We start from the raw sequence: 21,193 nt of genomic DNA, 5'->3' as shown, positions 1-21,193 counted from the left end.
AATTAATTTGAACAATTCAAATTAATCCAAAATTAATTATGAACAATCCCAATTGAGCTACAGAGAGTATCTTATGGACCTGTAGATTGAAGCTTCAATGGTTCTTGAATAATTAATTGAACTCCTTTAATTAAAATATTCAACATCCGTTAACTGACGATCACTCCACTAACTACATATATGTTTTTGTGTTCATTGGATACAACCAGTTAACAGTGCGATGACCTTCACAAAATTGCTCATAAGTATAACTGGGCCAAAATTATTGTTTTCCCTCTATAGCTACATCTAACTCCTTAAGTACCATTGATCCCTCTAATGAACAATAAGTCATAGTTCAACTATGACCATACCCCTTTTGATCTATGAGAGAGTGTGGCGCCACATTATTCAAGCCCCAGAATCAACCCTTAAGGGAGTAATTTATCTACTTACTCAGACGTTTAGGAGTGAATTTCATCTTGTATAGTTATGTTCCCAGCTTTCCAATTCGATGAATCCCCAAAATCGTAGGCTTATTGAGTCGGCGATTTGGCCACTCTCACCCATACAAATGAAAGGATCGCCTTCACGAGCAGGAGTTCACAACTTACTTAGGATTCAGGTCATGTCACCTATGGTCATTCTAGTGAAACGTAAGTCTCTATTATGAACGATGTTATATAATGAGACTAGTAATTTCATGGTCCGGTCTTATACAAATCCCTTTGGATAGAATATCCTCCCTCACGTGTCTCCATATGAATGATCAGGATCGGATCATTTGTAGCACTTTATAACAATTGTAACACCTACAAAACAGGTCGTATTTGTAGCGTCACCAGGATAAGGTACTTAGCCTTATCCATCTACTACAGACCATTTAGGTTATCACTTAAACATGATCCAACTGTATGTCTTTACATATAGGTTTAAGCTACAGAAGATAACCTTGGATGTTAGTTTATTGGTTTGTAGGTTAATGCTACTAAATGTCGAATAAAACATCTCATACTTCATTAATAAATAACATGTATGTACATTATAATTACATACTACAGGACCCACGAGATTAGGGCATCAACCCCAACAATCTCCCACTTGTTCTAAAGCTAGTGAGGTGTATAATATAGAAGTCATGTTAATATAAAAGTATATATAAAAAAAATAAACTAGGGCATAATACGCGCCTAGTACAGAATCTCTCACTTGCCTTGAACTAAATGTGGCCTGTCCCATAGACCCATACTTTGCAGGTGACCCTCAAACACCTTAGTCGTGAGGGCTTTTGTAAATGGATCGGCAACATTGTGCTTCGAAGCTATCTGTGTGACGATCATGTCCCCTTGATGTGCAATCTCTCAGATGAGATGATACTTCTGCTCTACGTGTTTTATGCGTTTATGACTCTTAGGCTCTCGAGAATTAGCCACAACACCACTATTATCCCAATAAAGAGTGATGGGCTTAAACATGTCTGGAATCACTTCCAGTTCAGTCAGAAATTTCCTAAGCCATACAACTTCCTTAGTAGCTTCACAAGTTATATACCCAGCCTCCATAGTGGAGTCACGAATGCACCCCTACTTAATGCAACCGTTAAAAGTGAACATTGATCCTGATGTGGATTTCCTATAGTCCTTATTAGTCTGAAAATCAGAGTCTGTATATCCTGTAAGAATCAAATCCTTAGAATCATATACGAGCATGTGGTCCTTTGTTCTCTGTAGATACTTGAGGATGTTCTTAACAATGGTCCAGTGCTCAAATCCTAGATTAGACTGATATCTACCGACTATCCCTATGACATAGTAGATGTCAGATCTAGTACATAACATCACATACACCAGGCTACCAACAACTAATCCATAGGGGATCCATCTCATTTCCTAAACTTCTTGAGGTGTCTTAGGACATTGTTCCTTAGACAAAATAACTCCATTCCTAAAAGGGACTAAACCTCTCTTGAAGTTCTACATAAAAAACTTAGCAAACATTTTATCAATGTACGATGCCTAAGACATGACTAGCGTTTTGTTCTTTTGATTTCTAAAGGTCTGAATACCCAGAACAAACTGCTCCTCTCCCAAATATTTCATTTGGAATTGAGTCGCTGACTATTTTTTAATTTCAGTCAGTAGACCTATATCATTTCCAACGAGTAGGATATCGTCTGCATACAATACTAGAAAAGTTACTAAACTATTGATGATTCTCTTGTACACACAAAGCTCATCAATATTTTAATCAAAGCCGTAAGATTTGATCACAGTATCAAATTTTATATTTCAAGATCGAGAAGCTTGCTTCAATCCATAAATGGACCGATTAAGCTTATAAACCTTTTGCTCTTGACCTTGGGCTATGAATCCCTCAAGTTGCTATATATAAATGGTCTCCTCAAGATTGTCATTCAGAAAGGGAGTCTTGACGTCCATTTGCCAAATCTCATAGTCATAATATGAGGTAATGGATAGAAAGATCTAAATAGACTTCAACATGGCAACAGGTAAAAAAGTCTCCTCATAATCGACCCCCTCAACTAATTTGCAAGAGAAAATAACATTAGATTCTTCAAAGATTCCTTTTCCATTAAAGTTCTTTGGTAATTAGCAGGGCATGTAGTTCATCAAAAGTAACTGCCTGAAACCTTGCTCAAATAGCAATCTTGAAAGGATTAAAAGACAATGGAAGTCCATTCGTAGTATAGATGTTTAGATCCTATGAATCAACAATCACAGATACAACAACCAAGTTTTTTACAATCTCTTTAATTAGATGAATATAGGAATCAACGTTCTCACCTGATTTTTTTGTTATTGATTGCAATTCGGTCTTGAGGTTTACGATATTTGTTCTTGATGATGAAGAGAAAGGTTTCTAGAGAGAATCCCAGATTTCCTTGGTAGTTTGACATCCAATCACATATGCACATTTTGCGATAGTGTTGCATTTAGAAGAGTAATTAGGGCTTGATCGCGATCAAACCACTTATCATATTCATAATTGGGGGAAGGAAGTTGGCCTTCACTGCGTACAATTTTCGAAGGAGTAGGGTACGATCCATCAACAAATCTGTAGAGTTTGTGTGCTTTAAAAAGAGGAGAAATTTGAAAACGCCATAGAACATAATTTGTTGAATCGAGCCACACAGTTACCAAATTGCAGATATTTGTGAGAAGTGAGACTGAAGTGTTTGAAGATTCTTTATTCTGCATCTTGAATCGATGATGAACAATCAACGATTGACTGGAGAATGAGTCGCAAGGGATCACGAAGGAAAAACAATAGGGCAAAATCATGATCAAGAAGGATCGTTTTAATAGTTAATCGGAGAGCTCTATACCATAAAGAATCTAAGAGTAAATAAAACTCCTCTTAATTTTATTATTGAATAAATCTCACATATTTATATAACAATGAGATCACAATAGTAAGAGAGAGAATAATTAACTTATTTATAACAAACTAACAAACTATAACCAAAATATAAACTGATATACTATCAAACCAAAGTTTCTCTATAAAGCAGGTCTATCTTTATTTCCAACAGCAAAGTCTTCGTTTACAATAGGAAGATCTCCAGTTCGAGGCGGAGATTAGAGTTGAGATGCATCGTTTAAGTGACAAGCTCACTCAAATCGCCAACTCAGTTAGAAGGCTTGAGGATTCCACTAGTATCATATAGGTTACTGAGTCGCCCAATCGTGAGGTAATGTACTTTAATTGTGAGGATCACAACATGGATCTTGAGCCATGAGTAGAACCAGTAGTTGAGGCTAGGAAGATCCTAAACTTAAACCTGATAAATCGCAAATGATAGAGTTAAAGGTTGAAAGACCTCGCTCAATTTTACCCTTTAGTGTATAGTATAATTAAACGTCATGGTATATTAATTGTATAAATGATCAGACAAATATAAATTATATAAGATAATTAATACATAAATGATGATAAATTTGAAATAACAAAACAAAAAACAAAAAAATCATATTTAAATTTTTTGCTATATTTATAAATTTAGAAAATTATGGATAGATTTAGATACTTACACTTGTGTTTTCCCTGCCGCCCATGGCAATTCCCCTTTGGTATTTGCAATTTTAAAGTTTCCCAGAAAGGAAAGAAAAACAAAACGAAAAAAAAAGAAGATCGTAGCATTAATTTGAGAGTATTTTTGTGAAAGGAAAAAAAAAAAAAGAAAGGCCATGAATAGGAAGAAAAAGTAGTATAAATAGTAGTGAAGTGATTCCTTTTGAATTGAGAAATCTTCTCCCTCGGAGACCTTAGTTGCCATCTTCGCCCTCACTGGGCTTATTCCTTTATTCCCTATATATTATTATTATTATTATTTTTTAATTTTTAGATTTATTTTTTATATATTTTAATTTTTACTTTCTTCTTCTTCTTCTTCTTTGTCAGAGGCAGAGGACACTCTCTGTTCCTCTCGGAGTCGATCTCAAACTCCATAGCCATCCCTTTCCTCCGACCAGATGGCACAACATTCTTCCTCTTCCCAATCCGATCCATCCCTTTCTCGAAACTCTTCTCTCAGTCGTCTCAACGCTCAGGCTCCTGAGTTCGTTCCCACCCGTCCCTCGACTCGTTCCGATCTACAACCACCGCAGTCCGCCCCTGGCCCTCCTCCTCCTCCTCCTCCGAAGCAATCGCCTCGTATTTTGATCCCTTCTCCTCCTCCTCCGCCGGCCATGATGCATGTTTATCCTCCGCCCCCGGGATCTCCTTTCCATGTTCCCATTCAGACCCCCGTCCCCGTCCCCACTCATGTCGTTTCTATTCAGAATCATCATTATCATCCTCATCATCGTCACCACCATCATTCCCATCACGTTCCTGTGCTTTATCACCCTCATAATCCTCAGTATTATGCCGACAATGGCGGATTTCATGACCCCGACACGGCGGTTGTGCAGCAACCTCAGAAGCCTCTGGTTGAGTCCGATTATGCTGCTCCATCTAGGAGTAAACTCACCGAGGAAGTCTCTCAAAAGCTTTTGAATCAGGTTGCCTTTTTCTTTTGACTAGATCCTTTATGTTTATGCTCTTCTCTCTATCCCAAGATTTTGTTGTCTGCTTGCTTATTCAATATTTACTCTGGCATGAAGATGAATTTCATTATTTTGTGAAGCACCTTAACTAATGGAGCTATTGTGTTTTGAGCCTGAGAATCCTGTTGCCTCTATAGGCACACATTGAGTTAGCTGGAAGTCATGGTTACTTGAAAGGTTTTAGAGAACTTGCTGGGAATTCTGTTTTGGACTCGCTTTTCCTGTTGTACTAATATTGTCAATATCTGCAAAATTTATGTTTGCTTGAGACTGTAGATAAATGGTAAACTAGGCATAGCTAAATATGTTGATTAACAACATTGGAAGCCAACTATATATTGCACACGATATTGAAGCAAACACTAAAAACGTTTGCTGGTTCTTGTGAGCACGGAGCATGCACATTTCCTGTATTGAACAATTTTAGTAGGCTAGGAGCTATGGACACTCTTTCATGCCCAAATTGTTGCTGTTGGATATGTACACATTGATACGCTTCAAACCCATGTATACATGTAATTTGGAGCAGGGTTTTCATTTCGTTTTTATTTATTTATTTATTTTGCTAAGAAACATAACTTTCATTATCAAAGACAAACATACAAAAATTGTGGTTGCTAGAAAATGGACTCCTTTTCAATTAACTCTGTCTCTCCCATGCTCATAGTGAAACAAATAGCTTTGGAAAGGCAAAAGAGTTAGCCTAGCCAATAAACAAAGGCGGAAAAGAAAAGGAAATATAGTCTAGAGAATCGAGCAGGGATCCTCCAATAGGAAGGAAGTGTGGTACTCAATTCCATATTTTTGAAAATATTGATAAAGGATGCTTAAAAAAAGAAATTAATGGTTGCTAAACTTGAATAAGATGTTATCTCATAAATCTCCAGTGAAAAGAAGTTTGCCTTCTCTGATGGATCTTAGGATAGAAAAGGGGTGTTCTCTATCTCGAAACTAGTTGCTACCTTTTTTTTAGTCGAGGTAACACTCATACAAAACTACACAATAACTGTAGGCAAGTAAGACATGTCTTTCCTAGAGTGTCTTTTTTAAGCTTGAGCATCAGGTGTCGCGGAGTCTGTAGGAGATGAAAAACCCTATTCTGCCACCAAACTACGTTATGTTTCTCTATGTGGCATAGATAGAAGGTCTATCCTCCAAGGCAGACAATTACATGCTTGGTCTCACCCATTTGATGAAGCGAATAAAAAACCTAGTTCTCAATAAAGCATGCTCCTGCCTCAGGCTTAGGAAGGTGAAGAAAATTCATTTCTTTGCAGCTTAGGTCACATAGGCTTAAGCAGGGCTTTGAGGCCTTTTGTCCTTAGAAAATATAGGTTTTCTTGTGGATCTTCTCTTTTGAATGGCTAAACACCAGTCGTAGAATCTAGAGCATCCTTTGAAATTATGTTCTCTCTCCTTATTCATTTGTTCTTTGTAAAAACAGTGAAGTGTCTTTGATGCACCTTTATTTCTTTTGTCCCTTTGTTGATGATTGTTGGGAGAGACTATTTAGCTTGTTCAAAATGTAGTGGTGTTGGCCCAAGAAAGCTTTAAATGCCTTTCTATAGTTAGTTGAAGGCTCTCAATAAAATGCTATGGCGAAAATCCTTTGGTCCAGGAGATGGGGAATAGGTTTGGGGCACCATTGATGCCATGAGTTTATCCAATAAACTCCAAGCTTGACAAACTAACCTGTCAAACATGCCACCCAAATCTAAACTCTCACCCAAACACATCCCTTTCTCTTTTAATCCCTTAATTGACTAGGGCATCTAGAATCCAACATTGTTTAATTATTGATCTACTTCAATATGCTGATGTTTTGGAAGGCTCGAAGTTGTCGGTATATCGATATCTTTTGCTTATAGAAGGGACTGAACATGAAGACCACGATGGTTGCATATCATTTTTTTTTTGAACGGAAACATAACTTTTCATTGATGTAATGAAAAGAGACTAATACTCTTATTACAACTTCAAGAAGAGCATATAAAGAACGAAGGGTTAGTGGACGCACCCAAATGTCTCTACTAGGTTGACACCTAGGAAGCACGAACACTTCATTTTGGATGAAGTGTCAGTGTCGGCCACGTGTCCGATGCCGACACGCTTTGGACATGTCTGACACGCAATTTTATGTCTTTTTTTTTGGGATTAATCAGACATGCCAGAATACGATCTGACGCGCTGAGGGACATATATATATATTTTCACTTGGTTGAAGTAAACCCAAACCCACTTTATTATTTTAGTATTGAAAGTAACTGTAGCTACTCGAAAAACTCAAAAATTGTACTTGACAGAAGTGCTACGATCAGAACAACCTGTCAGCATCCCCCATATAACAGACCTGCTTCCTGTTTTTCTTCCACTGATACGTCTCTTCATTGTACCTCATCTGATGAAGTCTTTTTCCCAATGGGACCTTCTTGTCCTTTGGCTTCCTGCTCCTTCACGGCATCCAACCCTTTACCCACTGGTTCATCCAACCAACCTCCTCCAGAACTAGAAGCTTTGACCCAACTCCCATTGTCACATATGCCCTACCAAACCTCTCTGCCTTTTCAAAATACTCACCCAAGTAGCTTATCATGGATCACAAGCAAACTAATTTCATCTCAGGCACCAAGCATTCTACATCCATAAAGTGAGATTATATTTTTTTCAACCCATCCATTCAATTTTCTTTATTATATGGTACCTTTAAAACTATTGTTATGTTTAATATGTATGGTTAATTTATCTCGAAGTATTATCACATGTATTATTATTATTTTTTAAATATATAATATATATAATCCAACATGGCGTGTCCTACATTTGTAGAAATGGGCGTGTCGCGTGTCCATGTCCTTGGCCGTGCTTCTTAGGTTGACACATCCTTAGCGCCCTCATCATATTCCTATCCAAAAGACAACCAAAATTGAAGTTCAGAATATAATACAATCAAAAGATCATAAACCTATTCAAGAGGTTGACAATATAAGTCGAAAAAGCCATTAAGCTGGAAAAATAAATGCTCTCCAATTTAAGCAAAGATCTTGAATGGAGAAATCTGTAGATGATTTAGAAAGAGTTCACCATGAAGAAGCGTTGAGCCAAGCAATTTCAAAATGGTCAAGTAGTTGATTTATCATGAAAGACCTTTTGGTTCCTCTCAAAACAAAATTTAGCAAGCAACGCTTTGACTGCATTAAACCAAATCAATTGGGCCGGACTTCAAGGATGGACCAACCAAAATCTGCAAAACATTGTCTCGAAAAACATTACCAAAGGCCCAACTTATGTTAAAAGAATAGAATAAACACCACCAACACTGTTTAACACAACAACAATTTTAGAAAATGTGTTGCAAATCCTCACTTTCAGCCATACAAAGAGAACATATTGGTCAATTGGTGACAAAGAATGTGAGGGAAGCTTCCATTGCATGACCGAAGAACAATTTAAATATCCAAACATCATTATCCAAACAAGGATATTAACTCATCTTGGGCTCCTAGACTTCCGAAGAACTTTAGCTAACCCTTTATCCAAAGGGCATGAAGAGGTCAAGTGAATAGAGAGAGACTTAATTGAGAAGTCACCATTTGCTTCTAAAGACCACATTGCATCTGAGCACTGAACCACCCTTTTATCTGAAATCAGCCCAAGAAGATTTTGAAACTCAATAATCTCTTCCTCATTAGTAATTGATGAAAGAAGATAGACCATGAGGAAGAGGACACATCCCAGTGATCTGAAACCGAACCTTATGGATGAAGAGCAATCCTAAATAAACTAAGAAAGCATAAACTCAAAGGAACTAAGTCAATCCACGGATCAAGCCAAAAAACTATTCTACTACCATTACCAAGCTTAAAACCAGCCAACGCATCAACTTTCAACCATGTTCTAGAAATGCTTATTGAAGGGCTACGTAAGCTAAGGCTAGCCTTATCGGCCGTATGCCAATTGAGATTATGCTTACCATGAATACTCCTGACTACTTGGCACCAAAGAGAATTTTCTTCATTGAACTATCTCCAACCCCACTTGGCTAACAAGGCCAAATTTCTAGCTTTCCGTCCCCCAAAGTCGAGTCCCCCATCTTCTTGAGATCGAGAGACTTAAGTCCCATTTAACCAAATGGTTCATTTTACTCCCTTTATGCCATTCCCAGAAAAAGTTCCTCATAATGCATTCCAAAATTGAAATCAGTCAATCACTTTCTCAGGCATTAAGAAAGATGACATATAATAAGTAGGGAGGTTGGAAAGACCTAATAAAGTTTTGTCTGTTCCTATGAAACCTGCTACTAAAGGTAAAAAAGAAAAAAAAAGAAAAAAAAAGAAAATGGAAGAGGGTTGTGGAACAATGGACAAAAGTACTTGGATATTCTTAGTTTAAAGTTGCTGTCAGTGAACTGTACTTTCTATGTCAAGGTTATGATGTAATTCTTAAAACAAGGAGTTACTTGTATTTATCTCCTTGGTATGGCGCTTCTCCAATTGGTTGTGTAACTGTGCCGAGGTCGGTATCATTGAAATAATTAAGTAACGGCGCTACATGACTAGAAAACAACCGCTTACATTTGGAAATTGAATAGTCGTAATTAATAACAAAAGGCAGCTAGTACTTGCCAATAGCAAATCTCTTGTGTGAACCTTTAGGTGCTTGGGGTCTTCCCTTATTTCATTTATTCAATGAAATGTTTCTATTCTAAAAAGAAAAGGTAGCTACTACTTGTTGTTTAAGGATCTTGAAGCTGAAATTTTCTGAATTATAATGCTTGCCGTGCCAACAGAATCCAACATTTTGAGGTTTTTAACATTCAGTCCCTGGGTGTTACTTCTGTTACTATTGAAGTAAATTTATGGTGAAGGTTGCTAATGATTGCCAGTTTTAGTAAGCTGGATTATTCCTTAAAGCTTGTGGTGCTCACTATCCCTTCTCAGCAAGGATCAGTTTAAGTATTGTGTTAATTTTGGCATTTTTCTTTGATGACTTAGAAATGATAAATTTAAATGTTTGTGACTGTCCATCTAGGATATTACTTTTCTACAAATATACTTTGAAATTAGTAGAAAGGTATATAAGTTTGCCAGGACTCTTACAATGGTTGTTGATTCAAAGTTGAATGGTTGATTTAGTAGGTTGGGTGCTGACTTTGTTTTTAAATGTTCAATATTAATTGGATATTGCTTTCTATACCTACTTTTTATTTAGCCTTATTCACTTCATTGAATTCTTTGTGAAATCATGGTTTTTAGGTGGAATATTATTTCAGTGATTTAAACTTGGCAACTACTGATCATTTGATGAGGTTTATCAATAAAGATCCCGATGGATATGGTAAGATCCTCTCATGGCATCTTTATTTGAATTCCACAAGTTGATGTGTCGAACTCCTGCTTTTACCATCCCACCACAGGGGGATTGCTTTGATGTTAAATTCACAACTTAATGGTAATTTAGAATGACCTTTTAGAATTAGTCATCTGGACTTCCTCCTCCACCTCTCTCTTATGAACACTTTACCTGAGTAAGGTCCATTTTAATTCAGTTCCTATATCGGTTGTGGCATCATTCAAGAAGATTAAGGCTCTCATTAATAGTCACTCTCAGCTAGCCAATATTTTGCGGAACTCTTCTAAGCTTGTGAGTATTTCATTTGTTCCTTCTTTACCATTGTTGTTCTTGAGTTATTCTCAATTGTCTTTCCAGTTTTGTCCACCTCATGTTTTTTGGTTCAATATGCTGTAGATGGTTAGTGAAGATGGAAAGAAAGTCAAACGTAAGCAACCACTTTCTGAGTCAGATATGGAGGAGCTGCAAGTAGGGTTTGTTTATTTATTTTATTTTAAATTTAATGTATTAATAAATTTTGTAAAAATGAGTTTTATATTATATATATTTAAATAAAAATTTTAAACCTTGTGGATCGGTTCTGTTTTGAATTACAATATGTGTGATGGTTGTGTCCAGAATAATATATTATTGATTTACAAACCAATGCATTAAAACTTTGCATGTTGTCTCTTGTTTTTCTTGCCCCTGTCAGTCTCGCATAGTAATTGCGGAGAACTTACCTGAGGATCATTGCCACCAAAACCTCATGAAGATATTTTCTGCTGCTGGGAGGTACAAGTATTGCATGATTTTGTTGCATGTTCTCCAGCAGCTTGCTAAAGTTATATTGAATTATAATGCTGCTTGACTCTTTGCCAGTGTTAAGAATATTCGAACTTGTCAACCTCAAATCTCAGATAGTGGAGCTTCTTCAACATCTAAATCCGCAAAAGCTGATGGAATGCATTACAGTAACAAGGTATACCTATTTGCTGTAGCATGGGGTATCTGGGCTTTCTGGTGCAATCTTTTTTTCCATTAACTTCTAGCATTGTAGGGACAATGCATGATTTCGTTAAAGTGATAAGTAACCCTTGAGAAAATGGATCTAACAGCTTAGTTGAGGAACAAAACCTTTAGATCAAATACTTGAAAACCCCAAATCAAGATGGCCATAAACCCCTAAGAATGGCTAGATTATGGATTACTTAGAAGATCAATTAAACCAGGGATTAGACAAAGGTTGTAGCTCCCATCAACCTTTGATCTTTGAATCACTCCACAAGCAAGATCGAACAAGTCAGCTTGAATGATTTTGAACATGCAACCTAAATGTCATAGAATTGCAAAGGAGACATAGCTCTAGGCTAAAAGAAAGCTCAAAGGCTCTTTTTTACTACATTTTCCAAGTCTTCCTTGTAAAGACAAATTACATAATATAGGCCTCAAAATAAAATCCTAGAACCTTCTATGAGGCATTTCAAGAGTTGTAACATTCCATCTTTATGACCATGTAAATGTAACCTAAATAATACATAAAAGAACTTAGAACTGAAATTACATTTACTAGTCAACATAAATCTGATATTATTTGTTTTCCATCAATGTTCCAAGGATTTGTAACCATTGAAGAGTAAATGAAACCCAATTGGAAGTAGCTTGAAGTCTTTGTCATTTAAGGAGCTTGATTTCACTTGACTTCATTTAATGCAACATTTTTTTTGTTGTAATCTTCAATACGTGAGTAAGATGGCTTGGTTTATATCATAAAGTCTGCTGTAGGATTAGCCAAAATATTGCATAAGGGTTGGTTCCAAATCAAATGGGGAACACTGGTTCAAACCCTTAACACATAAGAACGTGTTCCAAATGAGGTGGGAAACACTTGGTTTGAAGGACGGGGAACATTTTTCCCTTATTTGTTCTTTTGGGGATGTCCCCCCTGGCAATCCATTTTCGTTTCAGCAATTTGATGGGTGTCTTTTATAGTATCAGCTCTATTGGATGATTATAGTGGACCAAGTAGGTCACACACTGTACATGAATGACAAAAACAAACCTTTTTCTAACTATGTATAGCATGTGTGCCTGCCCTTAGCTAGCTAACTCTTAGGGTGATATACCCATTGTTACCCTTGCTTAAATACGCTTTTACAATAGGTTGCCAACCAACTAAACATTAGCTTGAGGGCAAAAGACATCTTTTTACAACTTCTGTTGAGAAAGAAAATGAATGAAGATTAATGCATACAAAAAACCAAGTCCACAAAAGAACACCTCATTATAGGCAAGGATTTCAACTATACAAAATAGAGTCTAAAGAGTAATTACGAAAGATCTTCAAAATCAAAGTCTAAAAAAGAAACACGATATTCTTCTCTTAAAAAAGAGAAACATGAAGTCTTATAAGAGATTACATGTGATATACAATATTACATTTAATTTTTGTTTCATATAATATTGTATCTTGAGCTTTTGCTCTTTTCATCATATCAATGAAAATTGTTGTTTCCATTTTTTTTAAAAAAGATATCCAACGAGGGCCAAACCTGAGTAGGATCCTTTTATAATCGTTTAAACACTCTATTATTCCTCCACTCACTAGAAAGATCCCACTAAATAGAACATACCCCAACAAGCCATAAGGGTCGACCCTTTTCACAAAAAGGTGGATGGAGTAGGAAGAGGAATTTCTCCATCAAATGACTAATCCCGTGCTAAGCAAACGAACGGCCAAAAGTCTAAACGAAAAGATTCCAGATGAAATTCACAAAAAGAATGTGTCCCAGTCTTCCTCTGCCTTTTGACAGAAAATATAACGGAACAGACCAACTAATGAAGACAACTTTCTCTCAAGTCGGTCCATGGTGTTAGCTCAACCATGTAACACTTTCCAGGTGACGAACTTCACTTTCCTCGGAATCTTAATCCTTCAAAAAGTAGAAGAAATTGACCCATGGATGGGAGAAGGGTCCAACAAATTGCGAAAAAAAATTTGCAAGAGGTCCTCCAGAGGGTTGGGAACTTCACACGTGAAAATCCTTTCACCCAAGCCTAACAATGACCTCCCCAAGAAAGGCCAAGAGAGATGCAACATCCGTCGCTTCCCCATGGTCAAAGAACAACAAAATATCTCCACTCTTTGGACGTGTAGTAAAAGGACTTTTTGCTCCTCAATCCATTCAAAATTTGCTACTCAATTTGGAGGGATTTGCTAATCAATTCAGAGGGAGAGGTTGAGCCACAACACTATCTATGATTTTTTGAGCTCATCAAAGGAGCGAACTATGTCAAATTTCTTCTAAGGAGTTTTTTTTTGATAGGCCTCACCCAACAACTTTATTTATATTTGGATAGCAAGATAGGAAGGGAAGTTGAAAATGCTTCCCATCTTTCCTAATTCTTACCAAGAATGCGGCAAAACAATTTGCAAAAAGCCCCAGAAAAGACTCATTCCCATTTCTTACTGAGAATGGACACAACACAATTTGCTAAAGGAAGCCTCCCCAAAAAAAACTCATAGCTAGCCCTTTTTCATATTACTTTGGGCCCACCAATACGCTCATCTTTTTTCTCAGGGACCCCAACCCCCTTCCCACTCGCTTACATGTATACACTTCCATAATTGAGAGCTTATCATTTCCTGCCCTAAAGAGTTACCTTTTCCTCAAGGTGGAAGTTCAAAAATTAACATCAATAGAAGAAGCCAATTCCCATATGGGATCCTCTTGGAGGACATTCTCTCAACAATTAGGACTTCCAATTCACCATCGACATGGGTGTTTTTCATAGACCAAGCAACTTTGCAATATGAAATGTGGTAGTCAAATCATGCATACAACTTTATCATATGTCAATCTTTTTAATGCACCCTAAAGTTAGTCGGAAAATGGAAAGATTGATGACTCCTTTTTTTTTGGGAAGGTGTTACACACCTACACACCTGGATAGAAATCTCAGAATATTCACATCAAGATAGTTCATTAACCCAAACATCCAAGCGGTTTGGACTCTCTCTCATAAAACAAGGCAAAGAGATAGTTTTCACATATGTAACTCTACTTTACTTAATTACTAATCCAGATACCACACATAAACATATAACTTCTAATTTTCTAGACCCAACATGGCAGAAAACAACTTTCATCCTCGTTCAACTTCCTCCAAGAGATTGATGTTGTTGTCCTTTTTCCTTCTTAAATAAATATAACAGATAGGTGGTTGAATTGGAAGTGTATCGGGAAGGTATGGAGGTGATGGATCCCTATCATAATAGTTTACGCAAGAAAGAAAAAGGGAGATAATCGAGAATTTAAGAAGGAGAAGAGTGGGGATCAAGATATGGGGAATTGTGTAGTAATAAATTAAGAATGGGAAGTGTGGAAAGTTAATCCTTAGTCATTAAGTAAGAATATGAAGGGTTGGGTAGGTACTATTGTAAATACCAGTAGAAACAAGTGTAAAGACATGCTTATTTTCTTGATTTGTAATCACATGAGAGAAAAGGGACTCTGAAATGCCCCTTAAATTATATCACAACTCTTACCAAATCCTATCAAATTGGTATTAGAGTGGTATGATCGAGGAAGGTAATTAAGATGGAAGGAAAGATTGAAGCAGTAAAGGAAAAGTTGGTTTTACAAAGCTTGTTGAACAACAAATTTAGCAAATTCCTAAAGGTTATTGGAGTTTGGAGCAATTATTATGGAAAGAGGAAGGTCCTATCAGAATAGAGAAAATTAAATGACGATCGTGGAAAAGCTCCAATTGAAATCGAAATCATCGGAGGAAGTGGGATTCAAGGTGAAACAAGGGAAACCAGCAAAGGAAACATATCCTCTAATTAATTGAAGGATGATGAAGTTGGAAGTTCTGATTTTCAAAGGCGGTGAACCTTATGGTTGGCTGCATCGAATTGAGCTTTATTTCACAGCTAATCGGTGAATAGATGCTGAAAAATTGGAGGTTGTATAACTGTGCTTAGAAGAAGATGCTCTCTTCAATGGATCGAGGGATGACCTGATTAGAGATTGGTGGAACCCCAACAACTTTTTCCTGAGTGATTTTGACATACCCAAGAAGAAACACTTTTGAAAAATTTATATCCTTGAAGTAGATGACGATGGTGAAAGATTATGGATGTTTATTTGAGCCATATGTAGTGCCTTTCCCTTGTATACCCGACAAAATATTAGAGGAAAATTCGTATATGGATCAAAGGAAGACATCAAGGTAGATGGAAACAACTCAAAAGCTGGGAGATAAAAATCAAACCATTATGGGCCTAGTGACTTCATTAAAATCCACTAGTTATGGGCCAAATCGTGCACAAACAATAACAATAAATGCCAATCAATTGACACCTGATCAAAGCTTCACAGGAAAAAAGAATTCAACAATTTTTTCAAATTCGGGAATTAACCAATATCTGATGAACACCTTCAAGCGACTGATAGAAAGTGAGTTACAAGTCAAGTGGAAAAGGGCCTCTGTTTTAAATGCAATGATAAATTTACACTTGGCCACATTTGTAGAAGAAAAGAGTTGAATGTGATAACTGTACACGATGAAGATGACGACTTGAATGAAGAAGAATAAGAACCAATGGAGATGGAGATGGAGATGAGGGCCATGATATCGCTAAAGATGTGAATACATCATAATTGTCTCTAAATCCAATGGTGGGCTTGGATTCCCCAAAAATATGTAGATGAAATGATGGATTAATTCCTGTGAGGTAATAATTTTAATTAATAGCAGGGCTAACCATAATTTTATCACAAAGAAAGTGGTTATCGAAACTGAGCTTCCGTTGCCCGTCACCAATGGATATGGGGTGGTTATAGGCATTGGAATAACGCACAAGGTGTCTTAAGCCTCACTAATTGGGTACTCGAAACGATGTCTTTCCTAGAAAGCTTCCTATAAACGGTAGTGAAGCTTTCCAATTTGTCCTCGGTGTTATTCCGTTCTTTAGGGTCCAAGAACATCTTCATGATCTTTGATCCATCAACTCTGTATCTAACACGCTTTCCAACATATCTCAGCGGGCAATACAACATCCTCAAGCATTATCTCGTGCATAGAAGTTAGAGTATGGGTAGGGGGCCTCTGAGCTGTTGATCCTTTCTTTGGAGGCCTCAAAATCCTCCTAGTCATCAGAGCTACATCTTTTCCACTAAATTTCTTCTCAAGCTCTCGAACAAGCCGCAGATGAACCTTGTGGTAGGCCTTCCTCAATCTGTAAGGGACATAGAGCACAACTGCCTTGTGGTTTCTAGAAACATCAACTTGAATTGCAAAATTAATGTAAAGATCCTTTAGGTCACCTTTAAGCTCGGAGTTGGTGTGATAAGGAAATAAGTGGCAATTGTAAGGAGCTGGCCAATGTAGGAAATATTGAGCTTCTACAAGATGAAAGTGAAGCTCAACAATCTCAAACTAACTCAATTGAAGCTCGTGGTGAAAATTATTGTAAGAACTTTCCAAGTCAACCTAATCATGAGGCAATCATTATGCCACAAGGACCAATGGAGCTAATGTTGAATGACTTCAAGAGAGATTAAATGCTTGCTTCCAAGCCAAATTTCCAGCCCATCATGAAGAGTTGCAACCCTTGAAGCTCCAAGAGTCATAATGAATCTAAAAATTCAGATTCATTTTAATGTCCTATGTATCTACTTAATTAATGTATTTGCATTTATTAAATATTCATGTATTTAGTTGATAGATGAAAGGTTGCATCCTTTCATAGTGTCTTTTCATTTAGTACATATAGTGCTGTATTTTTTACATTTGGAAGATAGAAGAAGATTTCGAAATGTAGAATCTTAGGTTTTAAAACCTTGAAAGCTTTTAAGCTTTGTTTCTTGTGTGTTCTTGTGATAGAATGCATGAATATTTGGAGCATTCAAGTGAGAGTTGATCTGTCTTGCTTGTGTAGTGCTTTGAAGATCAAGGGTTGATGGGAGTTTCTAACTTTGTCCGATCATTGGTTCATTAGATCATCTAAGTAATCTGTCATCTAGCCTATATTAGGGGTTGAGATCAAATTGGTTATGGGGTATGTTGGGATTGAGTTCTTGGGTCTTGGATCCGATGTTCAAGGGGTTCTTTTGCTCTGATACCCACATGTTATGGAACCTTCGAGAATCGGATCTAAGAACCATGTTAAAAAACAAGACCCAAAGAACTCAATCCCAACATACCCCATAATCAATTTGATCTCAACCCCTAAGATAGGCTAGATGACAGATTACTTAGATGATCTAATGAACTAAGGATTGAACAAAGTTAGAAACTCCCATCAACCAGATCTTCAAAGCACTCCACAAGCAAGACAGATCAACTCTCACTTGAATGCTCAAAATATTCATGCATTCTATCACAAGAACACATAAGAAAGAAAGCTTAAAAGCTTTCAAGGTAAACCTAAGATTCTATATTTCGAAATCTTCTTCTATATTCCAAATGTAAAAAATACAGCACTATATATACTAAATGAAAAGACACTATGAAAGGATGTAACCTTTCATCAATCAACTAAATACATGAACATTTAATAAATGCAAATACATTAATTAAGTACATAGGACATTAAAATGAATTTGAATTTTCAGATTCATTATGACTTTTGGATGATCAAATGACTCTTGGAGCTTCAAGGATTGCAACATTTCATGATGGGCTGGAAATTTAGCTTGGAAGCAAGCATTTAATCTCTCTTGAAGTCATTCAACATTAGCTCCATTGGTCCTTGTGGCATAAAGATTGCCTCATGATTAGGTTGACTTGGAAAGTTCTTACAATGATTTTTACCACGAGCTTCAATTGAGCTGGTTTGAGATCGTTGAGCTTCACTTTCATCTTCTAGAATCTCAATATTTCCTACATTGGCCAGCTCCTTATGATTGCCCCTTATTTCCATTATTTCCTTATCATGGTGTTTTTTCAAATAAAACAATGTCTGAGCAACAGTTTCCTCAAATTCTAAGGGTTCGGCATCATTATCCTTACGGATCTTCTTCCGTGCCCTGATAATCAATTTCGTAAGTCTGAGTGTGTCCTTTAAGTGATGTTTGGCCTTACATCTCTCAATACTACCAACTGCATTACATTTTAAGATAAGCACCCATTTTTACAGACCACTAGTTTCTTATTTTTAGGTAACTCTACTATTTCCCAAGTTCCATTTTATTTTAGAGCATTCATCTTCTCCATAACTGCTACTTCCAATTTGGATCTTCTAAAGCTGAGTAAATTCTTTGGAACAAGTAAGTCATCTATTGTAGATGTGAAGACTATATGGCTATTTGATAATTTTTGATATGACATGAATTTTGCAATAGGATATTTGGTACAACTTCGAATACCTTTTCTATTGGCTATGGGAACATCGATAAAACTTGACTGATAAAGTACTTTGGATAGTTGGAGGAGTAGGCATGGAAGAAGAATTACAAGTTTCATTTGTTGAAGTCTCTGATTGGCCTTGTGAAGGGTGAACAATCTGGTCTGGATACCTTTGATTGAATTTTCTTCTAGTATAAAACTTACTCAAGAACTTGATCAATATGACCATGTCCACTCTATTCCCCAAAAGATAAACCAGCAACCTCCATTGCATCAAAAGCTGCTCCCTTCCTTTTCTGAATCTCTTTTCTTTTCCTCAACTTCCACGGGGATTTTTATTCTACCCCTCGATGTTCCTTTCAAGTTTCTTGATCTTTTTCGTCAGTTGAAAACCTAGCTTGTCTCTAAAATTTTCCTCTTCATTTTTCAACCAATTTTGGAAATTCATCTCATAAAGCCAGAAATTTTTGAATCAAGATTGATGGTTCCCATATTGGATTGCCAGTTTTTAACATCTTAAAGGAATGGTTAAAAATCATTCATACACGTTGTGTTAACCCTTAATTTTTTAAATAACCCCAATGATTGAGTTGGTCTCTCTCATATTCGATCAAGTACCCGTAAATTTTGGAGTAAGATTTGCACTGCTTTCGGTTGGTCTGTGGTGTTTCCAAGAGATGTTAACTCATCTTTGCTCCATTGTCTTGGGCCACCATTTCATTAATGCAAAAGCTCTTTTGTGGCTTCATATTGTTTGAGCTTTCTTTTGGGTATTATGGAAGGAAAGAAATCAAAGAGTCTTCATGGAGAAGGATCAACCATTTGCCATTTTCTCAACCTTGTCATTTTTTATACTATTTCCTGGTGTAAAACCTCTAATTTATTTGCATCTTAGTCATATGCTTACCTTCTTAACAATTGGGAAAGCTTCTTGTAATTCCATGGATTGTATATGCTTTTCAAATTTCATCAATGATATTGTTTCTTAAAAACTAAAATATTTGATCAAGTAAATATAGAGATCGCTTTGGGTATTTGATCTGCATATTTTTCCATTGCCTAATTCGACAAAAAATTTTGATCTTTTTTTGTTTTTTCCCCAGCCCCCTGATTTGCATAAATGCCGGCAGTAAATTTTTTTTCTGAACTATTTGTTTGTAGATGAGCATGTTTTTTTAGAAGATTTATGTGTATCAGATTCATAACCAAACATCTACTCCATGGGAATTTTTATAGTATAACTGATGCCAATGTAAAATGTCCCTATATCGATGGGCTTCTGAATCGCGAATAATCATGTACCTTTTGAGTAACATAACTTTGTAGCCAGGCAACTCAAACTACTGCTGAACATCAACGTCCATGAGATTTTAAATTCACTACAATAATTCTCATTCTTTATTGAAGGAATGTAAAGTCACCAATTAACCCAAAAGGTTAAACTTTTGGATTGATTGGTGATGTTATGGTATCAAAGTAGTTCCTCAATTAATATTGATGATATCCACTTGTGGGCCCTTCTACAAATTTCTAAGCCCACAGTATTAAAGTATTGATAAAATTAAATTTACCTTAGTCAATAGCTTAAGCTTTTGGATTGATTCTAAGTCAGAAAGAATAACTTAACATTTTCTGTTTCAGTTGCATGCATTCGTGGAGTATGAATCAGTGGAGCTGGCGGAGAAGGCTGTGAGTGCTTTCTTTTCATTCACGCATGACAGTTCTTTTCATTCTTGTAAAGGGGATTCAGATGTTTAAGAAGTTCCATAATTTTTCAGGTGGTAGAACTAAATGATGAAGGGAATTGGAGAAATGCACTTAGGCTTCGTTTGATGCTTTCAAGCACGGTACTTAATCTAAGACTAGTGTACTTTTCCATGTATTTTTTTCTGAAAAAAGGAAAAAAGACTTTTCATTGATAAAATGAAGATAACTAATGCTCAAAGTACAATGAAATAAAAATAAAGCAATTACATCCATTACAGCCAAATACAACCAATAAAGAACCCAGTAAATTATTTACATCCCAATGATCAGATACCGAATCATGCACTGAATTGTCAAAAAAATAATTAAATCTTCATTCCTTTCAAAGGTCTACCCAATGGGGAATGCTCACTAGCCCAATGAGTAAAATTAAAGACATCTCCGAATGTACCAAGATTCAACACAATAATCTGACAAAGACATCAAATCAGGCCACAAAAACTTATTTTCACGTAATCATTCAGACCATAGACATTAGTTACTCAATGAAACTTCTTACAGTGAGATATACGCTACAAGGATAAAGAATAACCTCCTTTAAGAGTTTCTATCACCGAAAAGTTGACAAAGGACCATCCAATTAAAAGGCCTCCTGATTTACCAACATACTCCACAAAAGATCATCGAATCTCCTTGCAACTCCACAAGGAATTGATGAAACTTAGGTTGTAATTCTCCCTTTTATCTTCTGAAAT

The 21,193-nt window shown here is 36.4% G+C and overlaps 1 protein-coding gene and 1 pseudogene across 1 annotated transcript in view; one reads left to right on the top strand and one right to left on the bottom strand.

Moving 5' to 3' along the window:
* Window positions 1-4,251: 4,251 nt before the first annotated feature.
* LOC120077963 (la-related protein 6B) overlaps window positions 4,252-21,193 on the top strand; it is a 41,134-nt gene continuing 24,192 nt past the window's right edge. Inside the window, exons 1-8 of the mRNA XM_039032101.1 lie at window positions 4,252-5,003; window positions 10,301-10,382; window positions 10,594-10,688; window positions 10,794-10,865; window positions 11,092-11,171; window positions 11,259-11,358; window positions 20,373-20,420; window positions 20,510-20,578. Of these exons, the coding sequence (XP_038888029.1) occupies window positions 4,473-5,003; window positions 10,301-10,382; window positions 10,594-10,688; window positions 10,794-10,865; window positions 11,092-11,171; window positions 11,259-11,358; window positions 20,373-20,420; window positions 20,510-20,578 (1,077 nt within the window). The 5' untranslated portion in view covers window positions 4,252-4,472. The remainder of the gene's footprint in view (window positions 5,004-10,300; window positions 10,383-10,593; window positions 10,689-10,793; window positions 10,866-11,091; window positions 11,172-11,258; window positions 11,359-20,372; window positions 20,421-20,509; window positions 20,579-21,193) is intronic.
* LOC120077719 lies at window positions 13,007-18,516 on the bottom strand (annotated as a pseudogene).

The sequence above is a fragment of the Benincasa hispida genome, chromosome 5 (assembly GCF_009727055.1).
Source record: "Benincasa hispida cultivar B227 chromosome 5, ASM972705v1, whole genome shotgun sequence".
In the NCBI taxonomy this organism is placed as follows: Eukaryota; Viridiplantae; Streptophyta; class Magnoliopsida; order Cucurbitales; family Cucurbitaceae; genus Benincasa; species Benincasa hispida.
This window is presented reverse-complemented; position numbering and strand designations above follow the sequence as displayed.